At 43.9% G+C, this 17,146-nt stretch overlaps 1 protein-coding gene and 1 long non-coding RNA gene across 3 annotated transcripts; one reads left to right on the top strand and one right to left on the bottom strand.

Moving 5' to 3' along the window:
* Nucleotides 1–467: 467 nt before the first annotated feature.
* LOC141766616 (bromodomain-containing protein 1-like) lies at nt 468–17,059 on the bottom strand. Of its 2 annotated transcripts, XM_074633584.1 has the most exons (11): nt 16,225–17,059; nt 11,178–12,568; nt 10,184–10,340; nt 9,971–10,099; nt 8,799–8,927; nt 8,349–8,661; nt 7,412–8,176; nt 7,161–7,287; nt 5,965–6,095; nt 3,326–3,480; nt 468–2,135 (listed from the first exon to the last, which is right to left on the bottom strand). In XM_074633584.1, exons 2-11 carry the CDS (start codon nt 12,548–12,550, stop codon nt 2,121–2,123), a joined length of 3,294 nt encoding a protein of 1,097 aa, XP_074489685.1. In that variant the 5' UTR covers nt 12,551–12,568; nt 16,225–17,059; the 3' UTR covers nt 468–2,120. The 2 variants fall into 2 exon arrangements, with proteins under 2 accessions (XP_074489685.1, XP_074489686.1); XM_074633585.1 differs by lacking the exon at nt 3,326–3,480.
* LOC141766619 (uncharacterized) lies at nt 3,477–5,718 on the top strand. The gene is made up of 2 exons (XR_012593660.1): nt 3,477–3,747; nt 5,554–5,718. It is a non-coding gene; the product is annotated as an uncharacterized LOC141766619 (long non-coding RNA).
* Nucleotides 17,060–17,146: the final 87 nt, after the last annotated feature.

The following is a 17,146-nucleotide window of genomic DNA, read 5'->3' as shown; positions in this document are numbered from 1 at the left end:
CTCCAGGTTTATTTTCACCTGGAAAAAGTGTTTTATTTTAAGTAGGTACTTCTAATTGTTGTTGGAGAGGAGGGATTTAAATTGAGTTTTTCCTGTACTTATTTTTCAGTTCAATAGTGCATAATGTGTCACTAAGTCTATTATAATTATTCCTGTGCATACGTCTTAAAGCAAGTTAAAATTGGTAAAACTGAAAAAATAAAAAATTACGAAATTAAAGAGCGGAATAAAATAAATCCAGGATAATGAAAATATAGTAAGAATAAAAAAATAATTAATAGATATAAAATATTAAAGAAAATTCACCTAAAGCTAAGTATTGATAAAGAAATAAAAAAAATGAAAGGATAATAAAAAAATAGTAAGAATAAAAAAAATAAGAATAATGCAAATTAAATTAAATGAAACCAGGAAAATAGAAAATGAGAAAAAAATGTAAAATAAAAATAAAACCAGGACAAGTAGAATCAGTGATTCAATAACATATTTTAATTTTTCAGTGTTTTAGTATAAAAATCCCACCGGCCTGCTGTCGGGCTGGTTTCCGCTCCCGTTGGCTATAACTGTGGTTTTTCCCAGAGAATCAGCTAAAGTACCAAATCTATTTACACACAACAACATCCACATCCAGAGGGGCCAAACAAAACAGGAAGTCTACCCATCGCTACCCTGCCAAAATAAAACATCAAACACTATCACCTCACCTCTCAGATTTAATGCTATTAATCAAAAAAAAAATAAAACAGAAGAGGAGGGGCCTCTACATATGGCTCCTCGTGTGCCCGTAGTATTTTCATACAATACTCTCTCTATAAAGTAATGCATATACATTTTCTGCTTTACAATAAATTAGTACAGGCACATTCTCTTCTCTCCTACAGCCGACTGTAGTTCAATTAAGGTGGAAAAGATGATTCTGTGACATTTTACAGAAGACTTGAACTCATCACAGCACACACACACAAAAAGGCTGAAAACCTGAAAAACAACTTAACTGTAAAAAAAAAAAAAAAAGAAACACATTAGTGGGAAACTTGTGGGCAGCAGATTTTTTTGGTTTCGGTGTGAATGATGCACTTTAGGCATTTTAAACTTTGAGAGCATCTATATAGATTTTATATAAATATGTACAAACAAAAAAAAAAGTAGTCCAGTAAAAACATTCAGGTAAAAAAAAAAGATGCAAACAAAAACAATTAATGCCAAAGACGATAGAACTTGAAGCTTGAGAATTCAATAACTTACAAAAACCGTAAAAAAAGGAGCTGAAATAATTCATTACAGTATGCATGTTTGTTTTTTTCTCTGTAGAGATAGCACCAGCAGAAACACCGACACCGTCAGTGGATCATCACCTCCGACTGTATAAATATCTGAACACCATGTACCAAACAAACTGAGGGAGTGAATAAATTAGTGTCAGGCCTTGTACAGGATATTTACAGGAGCTGCTGCAGTCACACACACACTGATGGACATTTTCATGGCAGTGAGATTGTTGCAGCAGTCTTGCAGCACATTTTTAAGGAGGTCAGAGGTCAAATCTGACACATTCAACAGGTTTAGACCCGTGATTTTTCAGTCCTCACAGCCCAGGTTTGACTTTTTTTTTTCTCTTTCAACTTTTTGCACCCGCTAACCGAGTCGTTTTCGTTGCATAGCTCTTTGACAAAACAGGATGGACGTCACAAGCTACAGTATTTTGGACAGGGAGGAGGAAAGGTGGTGGGAGGGGGGAAGAAGTGCGTGGAGAGACATGAAAACGATCTGGTTCCAGTTTGCAGGAAATGGTAAACATGACAAGTTTGTTGTGCGCATGAGGCAGAAACTGAGCACCTCTGCTGTGATGTGTTCACAACAAAAAGCTAAAAGAGGAGAGATGGATGATGGGAGGATTTCAGAGGTGTTGGGGGGGTGGGGGTGGGGTGGGGTGGGGGTGGGGGGTTCAGTCCGAGGCGGCGAGGCCGGCGCTCTGCTCCAGCCCGCCGCCGACGCGGTTCAGGTGGTTCATGGCTCGGTCAAAGGCGAGCCGCACAGCTTTTCGGATGCAGGAGGAGCGAGCCTCCGTCAGCTTGATTTTGTCGAGCGTCTGGTTGACCCCGAAGGGAGCCATCTTGGATCTAGGAAGCCATTGCCTGAGGAGAAGAGAGGACAAGAGGTCAGTGTTCCTGATGAATCACTGCGTTCTGCTGAATCGATTCATACTGCCTCAGTCTCTCACAGCTTATGGAAGAAAATGCATTTTTTACATGAACATGTTTATGCTGATACACTTGTCTTTCCCCAGATGCCTACGGTCCTGTGATTCACCATGACGGTGCATTTAACAGACACTGGATGTTCAGGAAATATCTCTTGCTGAATAAAGGCAAAACTGAGGTGATTATCTTTGGTTGCCCAGAATGAAAAACACACGCATCTGTAAGAGTAAAGGTCCCGACACACCAAGCCGACGGTCGGCTGTCGGACAGTCTTGGGCCGTCGGTCAGCGTCCGTCGGCCTAGTTTTTTCAGTGTGTTCTGCACTGTCCGCTTTAATCTCCCGGTGTCGGAGTTTTTTTGGCCGATTCAGCATGTTGAATCGGCGGCGGAGCTCGTCGGTGAGAGAAATCACTCTGATTGGCGGTTCAGCTCCAGTGCACGATAAGAGAAACAGAAGTGAGGAAAGCAAGCCAACAAGTAACGTCAAGAGGAAAAACACAGAAGGATCTTCTCATTTTTCATCTTCATCTCATCTGATCATTCCAACACACGGGTATTTTCACAGCGACGTGGCCATCTGGAATGAAGCTAAGTGGGGAGTGAGAGTGGTGAGAAAATGGTTGTCAAACGCCGCTTTGTTTCATGTACGTGTCATAACAACGGCTTGCATATCCGGCGTCCTCGGTCTTCCGGTTTCCCTTTTTGAATGATGAATACAGACTACCGCCGCCTGCTGGTGTGGAGAGTTATTTCATCTCACGCAGGTGCAGAACGTATGTGATAGTCGGCTGTCGTCTTTGCGGTGTGTTCAAGTGCAACTAACAAATACTCAACGAATGGCAAGCTTAAGGCCAGATGTTTGGCTGTTTTCTTGGTCTCGGATCAAAATTTTACCATTATATTAAATCAATCATCGCGTCAGCCTTTTATCATCTTAAAGAAAATAGTTATAGTAAGAGGAGTTATGTCAAAGCAGGATCCATGCATTCATCTCAAGCTGTCTTTTCTCAGCTCTACTAAAATAAATTCTTTGGTAGTTAAAACGTGTTGAAAATGCAGCTGCCAGACTAAGACTTTTTTTTTTTTTACTCCTTTTTACTTTAGTGAGTCGGCGAGTTCCTCACCAGCTGCGCTTGCTGTCGAAGAAGTGGACGAGGAAGAGTTTCTCTGCGGACCTGAACTGCATCCGCTCTCCGGCTCTGAGAACGTCCGGCTGCGGCTGGGGAAGCTCCACCCCGTTGTGCTGACCCCCCGTCCTCCGCACTCTGGGGTCCATGATCTGTGACGGCCAAAAAAAAAAAAAAAAAAGTGAAGCCGCCTCCTCACAGTATCAGGGTGGAGTATTTCCTGGTGGCAGCAGCCGCACAGAAGAAGCCCGCACTCAGAGACACAAGCATGCACGGCCGAGTCGAGCCGGAAACGCTCTGAGCGAAGCGGCTGACTCCACACACACCAAGCAGTCCATGATCGGCCAGCTGGAAGCTCCCGCATGGCTGTGAGCACAAATCACGAGCTACAGCACGCACGATGGCAGAGGGGCAGATGGGTAATGAGACACAGAGGGGACTAGCACTCACTCACCAGGGCGGGGTAGGAGGGATATCCACTACATTTAGCCCAAACTAGTTTTAGAGGCTCCAGAACAAATGGAGAAGCAGCGGAGGGCTTCCACACCTCTACAGGAACAACGATAAGCAAGTTATGAAGTATTCAATGTAGGCCTGTCACGATAAATACATTATCGACTTATCGTACGATATATATGGACATGACCTCGATCATGTTTACGTAATCGACTCATCGTACAAAATATACACATGACGTATCATTTTTACGTCATCGACTTATCGTACGATATATGGACATGACGTCCATCATTATTACGTTATCGTACGATATATGGACATGACCTCGATCATTATTGCATCACTTATCGTACGATATATTGACATGACCTCGATCATGTTTACGTAATCGACTCATCGTACAAAATATACACATGACGTATCATTTTTACGTCATCGACTTATCGTACGATATATGGACATGACCATCATTATTCCATTATCGTACGATATATGGACATGACCTCGATCATTATTACGTCATCCACTTATCGTACGATATATTGACATGACCTCGATCATTTCTACGTCATCCACTTATCGTACGATATATGGACATGACCTCGATCATTATTACGTCATCCACTTATCGTACGACATATGGACATGACCTTGACCATTTTTACGTATTGTACGATATATGGACGTGACCTCGATCCTTTTTACATTCCCAACTTATCGTACAATATATGGACATGTCCTCGATAATTTTTACGTTACCGACTTATTGTACGATATAGGGACATGACCTCGATCCTTATAATGTTACCAACTTGTTGTACCATATATGGACATGACCTCGATATTGTCCGTTGTGTTTACATGCGTGTTTGAATTTCACCAACATTTTAGCCAACACGGCGCCAGAATAAACAACAGGGTTTTGCCGACCATTATAAGATGTGGACATCGTGCGGACATTGTCCACATAGTCCATTTTATTTGTTGTTTTGGTAGTGTGGTTTTTATTTTTAACTAAAGCAGTTATCGTGACAGGCCTAATTCAATGCAACAGACACAGAGCACGTACAGTCTGGACACACAGCCATACACACAAGAGGACACAAACACACATTTTTTTAAAGATCGCCTTTAAAAAAAAAAACAGTTGAAGAGACTCCTGACTTTCACCGGTGAAAATGACAAACATTACCGGCGGCAGATTATATCGGTAATTCAGTGAGTAATTCGCTGCCAGACCAAAGTTAAACTTGTCTGTTTGGTTAAAGTGCTCTCTGTTCGCTGGTGACTGTACTCATCAAAGATTGTTTGTGAGCGTTGAAGCGCCACTCTGTAACATCCCTGTATAATTGGAGTGTTTTTGTAGTTCCAAGAAATCCAACAGAGTGAGACTTCTTCTCTCTAGTGGATTGCATCACGTTCATTTCAGAACTTATTCAACTTTATTTCGAATATCAATAATTTGTTTATAAACTTAAAAGTTTTGAATCAGGACCTTTTAGTATTTGGATTAAGTAGCTAATGAAAAATAATGAGTAACATTGCATATGTTCTACTTTGTAAGTATCTGACTAGCTGTATAGCGCAGTCAGATCTCAGTAAGGACAACATAGTTTTACATGTTAAACCAAAGATAATCATCACGTCAGCTAAAAGACAAATGGATTGGATATTGCTCGTTGTGTAGCCATGATGTGAGCCAATAATTCACTGAACCCACACAGAAAATAACGGATTTTACTTCACTTCCACCTTGTCCATAACAGGTTTCCTGTTTCTGGAGCTCATTTACCACTTCCTTTTATGGCGGAAACCTGCAGCTTTGAGTCTCTGCTGACTTCACCCAGGACCTCGGAGGCCCCTAGACCTCAGTTTGAGAACTAGTGAGGGGGGAGGAGCTGCTGGTTTGGTAAAATACTATTTCAAGATTTTTTTTAAAAAGACTTTTACTTCACTGCTCTTCGGGTCACACAGGTGGAAGAAGTGATGTAACGAATAAATAAATAAAAACCAAATGTATGCTCACACATTAACAGTATTAGTAGAATTACAGAGGCTTTTTAATAAGTTTAGTAAATCAGCAGAGAAAAGAGAAGAGTTGACCAATCAAAGCGTGCCGTGCCGCTTCATGCACATTCAGCAGATGACACCGAGCAGACCGACGTTGCTCTGCTCACCTGAAGAGATCTTGGCAGCTTTGGTGAACTCTCCGTTCTCAATGCAGGTCATCAGAGTGCTTTTGTCATCCACTGTACTCCGCCGAGCCGCCGGCGACCGCCCTTTACCGCTTTTAGACACGATGACGGTGCTGAAAGAGACGAGGGGAAAGCTAGATAAGGAAAGCGTTTTTTAAAATAAAAAAAATCAGAGGACAACTTTTAGATTTAATGATGATGGTGGTGGATTATGTCTTTGCGGCAGGTTTCATGTCTGAAACATTTCTTAGGTCAGCTTCTTGTTACAGTTAGACAATTTAGCTTACAACGTTGTCCTTTAAGTTACATTAAGATAATTTCATGTTATATTCTTGTCATTATTACTTATTATAAAATTATTTAATTCTAACAAAAATCTTTAACTACAACATCTCTTGTTAAAACATGTTTGTTTTTTTTCGCGGTAACGTGGGGTCAAGCCAGCCTTCACTCTCATCTCTGTGGTCAAATGAGCTGACGTTAAAACTGTAGAACACCCAAATACTGACATTTATGTTAAATACATTTATGTTAAATGCATTCAAACAGCCCCGATGGAGCTCACCATGGATGTATAAAGAGAACGGAGCTGATAGGAGAGCTAGTGACAGACTTGGAGAAGTTAGAGGAAGTATACACTTTTGACTACGTCCGGTTTTCAAAATAAGGTGTTAACAAAGGGAACTGTATATAAAAAATACATACATGTAAATAAGATTGATTGGATTATATTCACCAGAATAAACCATTACATGTCCCTTATAAATTAAAAGAAAAGGAGGGAAATGTCTTTATTCTTTGATTTTTGGGTTGCTGGAAAAAAAAAAAAAATTCCTGACAATGACTGATTTATTTGACTTCAGGACATCTCTGACTACATCCATGCTGAAAATCAAACATTTGTCCAAAATAAATGTCCCTAAAAGTGTATGATTTAACTTTTACCCATGGTCTAGTGTTTAAAAAGTTAATAAAAATCGCAATAAATCGTAATATCGAATCCCAATTCTTGTAGAATCACAATACTTAAAAATCGCAATACATATCAAATCGGCACCCAAGTATTGGATCATCCCAGCCCTATCAGCTAGTAACTGGGTCAGTAGTATCATCTCTGATTGATAAAACTGAAATAATTTTGTGTAAACAGTGAACTGCGAGGCTCTGGATGTTCTCACCTCGTGCTACAGAGGACGCTTCCGCTGGAGGAGATGCTCGACTCGGAGGCACAGCGGCGGCGAGGCTCAAGCAGGCGGGGAGACGGTGAGATTTCCTCGTCCTCCACCACAAAACCGTTCGCTATTCCTGAAGGGAGGGAAACCACAGGAAACCTGTCTCAGTGTAGTGTAGCGTTATGGGCTTAGTAGTACTCCGATCATTAAAATGTTTGTTTTTTTGCTGAAACATGACAACCGCTCTGAGTCAGTACCTGTGCCGAGGCGTTTTATCGGCGACTCCTCGTCATCGTCCTCCTCGCCATCAGCGCTGCTGCTGCGTTGTCTTTTCTTCGGCAGGAGGAGTGTCTCCAGTCGAGGGATCACAACTGACAGGAAGGTTTTTGCGCCCAGGGGCGACGGCAACGCGGCGGATGCCTCTTGGGTCTTGGGTGGTTTCTGGGGGCTGGTGCTCTTGGACTTGCGGAAGAGGACGCTGTTCCGTCGGTTGCCGGCGCCACAGGCTTCGGTGTGGATGTCGCCGTTGGGGAGCAGCGGGTCTGGGACGTGCCCGTTGGGCGTGTCCGTGGGCACTGAGGTAGATGTGTCGGTGTCGCCATCGAGCTCCATGGGAGCATGGTCCTTGCTGGGTTTGACGGCCTTCAGAGGGGGCGGCTCCGAGTCGCAGGGCGAGGTGTTGATCTGCGACAGTGAGGTTAACAGCTCTAACGTTGGCGGAGGTAAAGACGTGTCCTCCTGTGGCGTGCAGGGCTCTGCCAGGGGTTCAGGTAGTGGTTTCTCCTCTGACTTGGTGGGGGTCGGGGTGGGTTCCGGGGGGACTGATGGCGGTTTTCGGTGGGACTTCTTCAGGCTCATCTCGCTGCGGACTTCCATGATGGTCTTTTTGAGCAGTTTGAGCCTCTTGCTGCGCGACGGGCTGTGCTTCATGGCCGTGCTCAGGTCCAGCTTCTCCAGCAGCTCCTTCAGCTGATCCTCAAGAGGGGTCAGCCGACGGTAGGCGGGGCTCAGCAGCCGGTCCACTGAGAGACACAGATGGTCACATGATCATCACAGTATTATCTCCATTACATCACTCTGGCACTTTTACAGCTGATTTTGGCGATTTTACCAGAGCAAATACTAATACAGTACAGTTAATTATCAGTGCGGTCATTGATAGATTTCCTGTTTCTTAATGATCAATCAACTTACCGTCGTCCCAGGAGAAGGTGGCTGGCTTCTCCGGTTTTGGGGCTTCGGGAAGATGCAACCCGCTGGGGAAGTCGAAGCCGATTCTCTCGGCCTCTCTGCGGGCCCTGCGGAGGATGGCTCCTCCGTGGTCCTGCATCCGCTGACCTGCCTTGTAGAAGAACGTGTCCTTGGCGTTGTACTTCATGCAGTTGAAGATGATGAGGTTGAAGTCGGCCTCGAAATCCTCCAGGCTCCTGTAGTCGTGGGCGTCGATGCGTTTCCTCATGGTGGAGAAGTCCATGGGGTTCTTGATGTGGTCCAGGTAGTCTGGAACCTGCAGGAGACAGAGGGGACACGTTGGAGGCCGCCATTACAGACATCACTTCTTTTATAATTAAAACTCTACCAGGTGACGAATCAAGCACAGTGTAATTGATGGACAGTAAAGCAGATCGTTAAATGGTGGCATACCTCCTTGATGTTGACGGGCTGAGTGAAGATAGTGTACTGGTCCTTCTCCTGCAGCTGACTGAGCACGGCTCTCAGCAAGATGTTGAAGGGGGTCAGCTGGACCTCCAGCGCCGACTGCTGCAGCTTCATCTGACGGGAGAACACACGAGTGAAGAAAGGAGGTTAAACGCGCTTCAACTGTTTCACAAGGAATAGTGAGCCTGTCCGGTGCTCACAGAATAGGGCAATCTTGTAATAGGAGATACTTCAGAGACCAGGTCCAAAGAACACCGGAGCACACGGATTTGCACACCAAGCCGACATCAAAGAACTAGCGGCGACGAAGGCCACCCGTTGAGTCGCCTCGTGTTCGGCCAACTACCACGTACGTTCTGCGCCTGCGTGAGAGGAAATAACTCTGCACACCGGCAGGCGGCGGTAGTCTGTATTCACCATTAAAAAAGGGAAACTGGAACACGGCGGATATACAAGACATTTTTATGATACGTACATGAAACAAAATAGCGTTTGCCGACCATGTTCACACCTCTCTCACTCACCACTTAGCTTCACTCCAGATGGCCATGTCGCAGTGAAAATCTCTGTGTAATGGAATGATCAGATGAGATGAAGATGAAAAATGAGAAGAGCCCTCTGTGTTTTTCCTCTGGACTTTAATCGTTTTCTTGCTTTCGTCACTTCCGTTTCTCTTCTCGTGCACTGAAGCTGAACCGCCAATCAGAGTAATTTCTCTCACCGACGAGCTCTGCCGGCTTCTCCGCCGATTCAACATGCTGAATTGGCGGAAAAACCTCCAACACGGGCAGACTAGAGCCAACGGTGCGGGACACACCGAAAAAACTAGGCGACGGACGCTCACCGACGGCCCCAAACTGTGCGACGGCCGACCGTCGGCTTGGTGTGTCAGGACCTTAACGTTTCGACTCCAACTGCATCTTCATCAGAGTCAAAAGACAAGACAAGTGAATTTGTGTCCTTTTTTGTGTGAATGTTTTTGAGGTCGGTGTTTACCGGTACAAGGAGCCAGTGACAGCGAGTACATTGGGAAAATCGTATTACTATGTACTATGCAACAACAAATCTTTACTACAAGTAACTTTTAATCCAATTAAGTGGCTGCTAAGCTTTGAGTGAAAGAAACAGTGAAGTAGTAAATGATGAAGTGACTCTACCTCTTCCCTCTTCAGCTTCTCTCTCTTCCTGATGAGCTCCAGCAGCAAGCGAGCTCGCTCCAGGTCGTGGCGGAGGCGGTGCCACTCTTTCAGCTGCTCCTTCAGCGCCTGGTTCGTCTCCTTGCGGTCCTGCAGAAAACACACAAACTTTGATTCAGTAAGAAGAACGACATCAAAGGATGTTGCTCCACTGTGAGTGTCAGCAGCACTGACCATTTGCTTGACTTTGGGCGGCTGAGGGTTGGCCTGCAGCCGGCGGATCAACGGCACGTTGTTCCTCGACTGTCTCTTCTGCACCCAATAGCTCAGCACCCGCTCAACGAACACGCGCTTCCTCTGAACCGCCACCTGGTTCAGGATGGTGTCGAAACTGACCCACGGGGAAACAGAGGATATATTAATCAGTAAGTACTCATTATTTCAGAGGGGATAACCTGAGCAGAAACACAACCTTCTATCTGACAAGCTTTATATTTAGGGTCTGCATCTTTATATCTGTAATAGGTTGAGATCATCTTACTGCTTGTGATTCTTGACCCGTTGGACTTCTTGATCCACCGTGTTACAGATATTAACTTGGTGAGTACAATGTTATTATTACAAAAATAAGTTGTAATAAACCAGATTTAACTTAGCTTATTAATGCACGTTATTACATTGTCATGGTTTTCTTACCTTAACTAGACTGGTCGTTACTCGTGTTTATTGTCCACATTTGTGGACATGATCAGAAACAGGCCTGTCGAAAACCTTTCTGAGCTGTACATAAGTTAATATTAAAAAAATCTGGATGTGGATTCAGGTCTCAATGAGTAGGAACTGAGTGGACCTCTGAAGACCACTAGCGTGCACTGCACTGCAGTGATACTAGATCAGGACGCTGGGAAAACTAAAACTTGATCTAATTAATAGATCTTCTATTAAATGGTGATAACAATCACTTAGTTTTTGTTAACCAGCCAGTATTTTCTTTTTCCAGGTTTGTATTGGATTCTGTGGATCTTAAGATGCATTACTTGACTAATTTTCTGTACATATTTTATCGGTTATTGACACAATTATCTCAAGTATGATTTGACTCCTGAAACCTGACAGTGTGCAGAAGAAGAGAAAGTTTATCCGGTTGAAGTTAAACAGAGAGAGACTTGTGTATGAACTTATAATTTATGTGAGAGATGCATTCTGGGAGTCTTGTTTGCCTGCATACCTTGAAGCAGTGATACTGGGCCCAGAGTTGGTGGGGGTCTCAGGCTGTGGTTCTGGTTCAGGCTCCGCTCTCTTACTCTTCTTCTTCGCCCAGCCCTTGGCCCGGGACTTCCCCCTCTTGTCGGCCCTCTTGTGGCAGGCTCCGTTTTTCGGGTGGGGCTCATCGTAGATGTTGAGCGGCCGGCAGTCGCGGCCTCCAGGCGTGTGGCTGCAGCAGTAGGCGGTCTTTTTCACAGAGAAGGTGGCGCCGCCGGACAACGTCACTTCTTTGACGGGCTCCATCTTCATGTAAAGGCCTGCCTTCTGGGCGCAGCTGACATGGAAGGCGGTGTAACAGTTGATCTTGTCACATTGAATGCACGCCCCTGCGCCCTTTTCTTTACAGAGATAGCAGGTGAGCTTCCAACGTGCTGGCGGGATATTGCGGACACCGTCGATGGGCTCGATGAAAACAGTGTCAGAAAAGCCGACCTCAGGCACCCACAGAGCGCACGCTACATGGCCCCAGCGGTCGTCGTCAGTCTTCTTCAGGGCTCCGCCTCGGTTGGGGCAGAAAACGCACTCAGCGGGCCGCGACGGACACTGCAGGCAGTGGCGGCACAGCCACTGGCCCTCTGGGATGTACGGCACACCGTAGCACTCCTGGTGCACGGCGATGTTGCAGGAGTCGCAGAAGAGGATGACGTTACTGTCGGCTCCGTCTCCATCCATGCATATACAGCAGACGGCGTCCTCGTCCACCAGCGACTGCAGGTCGCTCTGACCCTGCGTATCGGAGTACGACTCCTTCTCAAAGCGGTCCATGAGGAACTCAAACAGGTTGTGCGACACCTGGCTGATGCCCTCGCTCTTCCTCTTCTCATTGATGAGCTCCAACCAGGCGTAGTCTTCCTCGTCCATGTCGTAGTCCACCTCCTCGTCCAGCTCTTCCGCCGTCCTCTCCTTGTATTTGTAATACGACACCGGCCTCTTCGGCACCACCGGCAGGTTATATTCAACCGTTCTAACCTTTGGCTCCAACAGGCCGCCGGTACTGCCGTGCGTGCCGGTGCCGCCGTGTGAGGCCATGAGCGCAGCGTTCTTCTTCTGCTGGTTGTTTTTGAGACGCACAGAGCGCACCAGGACCTGCTGGGGCTTCTCGTTGTTCTCCTTGTTGCTGTTGCACTCCATGATCTCCTGCGCCGTGGGGTCGTCGTCATTGATGACGTCCAGCTTGTCGTAGATGCTGAGCCGGTGCACGCGGCCGTCCACCTCCAGCTCCACAATCCGCTGAGCCTGTGCATACGTCAGCGTCTCCCGGTTGGGCGATGGCTTGATGGGAGACGAATCCCTCTTCATCACCGCAGGTCGGTGATGTCGACTTTTCTTCTTCATTTTGAAGCCGTGAAGACCCTGAAGACCAGACAAATGAAATAACAATTTGTAAACAACTCACTTGTGTGATGTTGTTGTGGCAGCAACTGACAATTTTTCATGTCGAAGCAACGACCAGCACACACACAGAGCGGTGTGTGTTGGATCTAACAGAACCTGCAGTAATGATTAACAGCTTTAACCCTCAATGAGGCATTGCAGAAACAAAGATTGGCATTTAATGTGTTTGCACAAGGATGTCATCACCTCTTCCAGCCTTCAATCATAGAGGACCAGACAATTATGTAAAGACAAAATGCACAACTTTTTATCTCTGTGAGTGATAATTTTTAGTTCCAGTGCTTTATACTTGTTCTGCAGGTCTATCAAACTATCAATTTATTACTAATGCAGTGCGTCTGTCACATGGTACAGACAAGTCATCTGCCCCGATAAATCTTTATCAACATCTATTCAGTGATGCTGATTATGCAAATGACCTGACTACATAAGGGACGGTTATTGTTTGACCATGTTTGATATCGGTGTCTGTATTCCCAAATACTTTATTTTGGGGGAACATAAACCTGTTTAATAATTTTCCTCTTGTAACAAAATATGCTTAACAGCTAAATGCATCAGCATTAAACAGAGAGCATTGCATAAATGTAATAAAGTGTAAAGTTAAACAAGTTTCCTGATTTAAATCAGACATTAATCGATCAAAGAACACCAAGACTCAGAATCCGACCAAACGTTCGATACTTGACATTTTTTAAATACTAGAGGCTGAAGATAAATTTCAGTCAGTAAAAAATTGAGGTTTCATATCCAACAACATACACAACTATTCAAAAGAAATGAACAATATCACTAAAAGGAAAGTGAAGTCAGCTCATTTATATAAGAGGGTTTCCACATGAGCATGAGAACCCTTCGTCAAGTGATTTGTACCAAAACAACTAACAATAACAAGTCTTGGAAGAACTGCTGTGTCTTTTGTAGTTCATGTTAGGGTATTAAATATTGATCATGTTTGAGTGTTGACTCGGGTATCAAAATCCTCAAATTTGAGAAGGAGGAAACATTGAATGTGTGGCATTTTTGCTTAAAAATGACTTGCATGATTAATCAGTTATCAATATAGTTGCCATTTTTTATGTCAATCAACCTTAAACGAATAATCTGCTCATCATTTCAGCTCCACATATAGAGGAAGCTTTACGTAGAGCTGAAACGATTAGCAGAATAATTTTAAGACACATTTGTTCTCTGCACTGTGTGGAAGCACTTTGACACTACTAAACCAAAAGATAGTCAGTTAACTCTCAGAGAATGAAGAGAAGCAGCTAACTCTGGCCCTGAACCCAAAGAATGTACAGTAGTTTAGTTCAACTTGAGTATTTCTGTTTTATGCTACTTTCTACTTCTACTCAACTACATTTTGGAGGCAAATGTTGTGCTTTTTACTCCACTACAATATTTGATAAATTACTAGTTATTTTGCATATTTTAGATTAGATTAATAGGTCCTTGGTCCTGGAATGATCTGCAGGCCAAGCTTAAACTTGAGACCCAACTGTAACAGTCTGCAAACTAAAACTAAAAACAGTATGCAGCTGCAGCTTGCATCTTTAAATGTGCAGCCCCAGTGTCTGTTTGTGCAGCTTTAAATTTATGAGATCATGTTGTGTTCAGTTGGCTGCTGGACGTAGTTACAGTAAAAAAGGGGGCAGAAACAGACTGTGACTGATAACGTTCACTGGATGAATGAAAGAAATGTACCGTCTGAAACGGTACAGTTTGCATAATGAGTATTTTTACTTGTGGTACTTTGAGTGTAGTTTCATGCTAATACTTTAAAGATATTGTGTGATTTGGTGTGGTATTGCTACTTTTTAAGTTCTTTAAATATCTGAGTACTTCTTCCACAACTGGTTGAGAGCAACTGAACACAAAGTGTCAACAATAACGTTGTTTCTGCTCTGTTGTGCAACTAAAACTAAAAAACAGTATGCAGCTGCAGCTTTAAATGTGCAGCCCCAGTGTCTGTTTGTGCAGCTTTAATTCATGAGATCATGTTGTGTTCAGTTGGCTGCTGGATGTAGTTACAGTAAAAAAAGGGGGCGGAAACACTGTGACTGTGATAACGTTCACTGGATGAATGAAAGAAATGCACCGTCTGAAATGGGACATTCTGCATAATGAGTATTTTTACTTGTGGTACTTTGAGTGTAGTTTCATGCTAATACTTTTAAAGATATTGAGTGGTATTGCTACTTTTAAGTTCTTTAAATATCTGAGTACTTCTTCCGCCACTGGTTGAGAGCAACTGAAAACAAGGTGTCAACAATAAAGTTGTTTCTGCGCTGTTGTGCAACTAAAACTAAAAACAGTATGCACCTGCTATTGTACCCTGCAGCTTTAAAATGATGAGATCATGTTGTGTTCAGTTGGCTGCTGGATGTAGTTACAGTAAAAAAGGGGGCGGAAACAGACTGACTGTGATAACGTTCACTGGATGAATGAAAGAAATGTACCGTCTGAAATGGGACATCATGCATAATGAGTATTTTTACTTGTGGTACTTTGAGTGTAGTTTTATGCTAATACTTTAAAGATATTGTGATATTGTGTGGTATTGCTACTTTTAAGTTCTTTAAATATCTGAGTACTTCTTCCACCACTGGTTGAGAGCAACTGAAAACAAAGTGTCAACAATAAAGTTGTTTCTGATCTGTTGTGCAACTAAAACTAAAAACAGTATGCACCTGCTATTGTACCCTGCAGCTTGCAGCTTTAAAATCATGAGATCATGTGTTCAGCTGGCTGCTGGATGTAGTTACAGTAAAGTAAAGTGCAACATTAGTAGTGATTATTCATTAATGCATTATAATCCAGTAATATTATATATATGATTCTGAAATGGGACATTCTGCATAATGAGTATTTTTTACTTTTGATACTTTGAGTGTAGTTTCATGCTAATACTTTAAAGATATTGTGTGGTATGCAACTGCAGCTTGCAGCTTTAAATGTGCAGCCCCAGTGTCTGTCTGTGCAGCTTTAAATTCATGAGATCATGTTGTGTTCAGTTGGCTGCTGCATGTAGTTACAGTAAAAAAGGGGGCGGAAACAGACTGTGACTGTGATAACGTTCACTGGATGAATGAAAGAAATGCACCGAGGAGAGCAGCTCCACCTCCACACCAGACTCCAGCTGGCCTGCCTGCAGCCGCTGCTTGGTTGCTGCTTGTTTGCTGGATCTCAGCAGCAGCTCGTCCGGTTTCTCTCTCTGGTTGAATGCTGGTGTAATGTAATGCTAACCACCACCAGCCTGCTAGCTCCTCTTTATCGAACCACAACGTTGATTATCGTCATTAATCCTGCAGCTTTAACGTGATTTACTCAAAAACACATGTGTTAGAAGAAAACACGACCCGGTGGTGTCCTCAAAACGGACCGTGGCCTCTCCGGTGGCCGGTTAAACCGCAGTAGGACACTCCGTCCACAACGTTAGCCTGCTAGCATTACAGCTAACGAGGAGGAGGAAAGATGGCGACCAACACAACAAGAAACTGCCTCGATTTGGAGTAAAAGGAGGCTTTTTCTCACAGTAAAGAGGACTGGTTTTGGGTTTAAACCAACCCAGAGTGTAAGGGGGGGTTATATTGAAGAGGTGAGGCTGAACTTACCTCGGTGTTTTCACCAATTCAGCTTTATATTTTATAAAAACAGCAGCAATGGCGGCGCGGCCCTGCAGGAGCGAAGCGGCAGTTAAATCCACATCCAGTCCGCTTCATCCGGCGGCCACTACCGAGGCGAGCTGGAGACGGACCGGCGGGGATCCAGGGCGACGGAGGCCGGTTCTCAGGGTGGTGTTTGTTACGTTGGTCACAGGGGTAATTTACTGATCAACACCGGCTGTTTGTGAAGCAGTTAGATAGAAAGCAGCAGAGCTCAGCAGCTGCCCGAGCTTCTCTTCCCCTCAACAACAATGCGGTTGTGCGAGTCCTCCTCCTGACGTCGTGTCGTCACCGCGTACAAAACCACTATTTTGGCAGGCAGAGGGCTTTTCCAGGTTTGGTATGTAGTGTGTGTACTATGTACAGGGGTACTGCACTTTACCTCCTGGAAACCCAGCAAAAACAGTGTCTTCCAATTTCTTTTACCATATATACTGTTGGGTGGTTTAATCTACTGCAATGCATCGTATTCTATGAGATAGCATTGCTATATTGTTGTTTAACTTTTGTATTTTTTTAAATTATGTTAGTTTAGATCTTTCTTCCTTTTTTATTATTGTTTTTTTTTCTCCTGGGGTTGGGGGGAGAGGTCCTTTGTATAAATAAGCCTGTGGGTTCTTGACCTCTCCTGACACATTTCTTGTTTTTTTTTCATAACTGGATTTTGTGCAGTTTTATATATATGTGCAAATAAAGAAATAAAATAAAAAAATACATACCAAACCTGGAAAAAGCCCTTTGCTTTCCAAATAGTGGTTTTGTACGCAGTGACGTCACGACTTAAGGAGGACTTGAATTAATTTTTCATAATCATTCAACATCAACACATCTGGAGATTCATCACTTAAAGGGATGAAAAAATAATCTGAAA

The sequence above is a fragment of the Sebastes fasciatus genome, chromosome 4 (genome assembly GCF_043250625.1).
Source record: "Sebastes fasciatus isolate fSebFas1 chromosome 4, fSebFas1.pri, whole genome shotgun sequence".
Lineage (NCBI taxonomy): Eukaryota > Metazoa > Chordata > Actinopteri > Perciformes > Sebastidae > Sebastes > Sebastes fasciatus.
Note: the sequence above shows the minus strand (reverse complement) of the source record. Positions and strands in the feature narration are given on the sequence as shown.

Coding starts and splice junctions, on each gene's coding strand:
- LOC141766616 (XM_074633584.1), bottom strand. CDS start 12,550: ATGAAGAAGAAAAGTCGACATCACCGACCTGCGGTGATGAAGAGGGAT. Junction 10,341..11,177: donor CCCAGTATCACTGCTTCAAG/GTATGCAGGCAA, acceptor CCCGTGGGTCAG/TTTCGACACCATCCTGAACC. Junction 10,100..10,183: donor CGCCCAAAGTCAAGCAAATG/GTCAGTGCTGCT, acceptor TGTTTTCTGCAG/GACCGCAAGGAGACGAACCA.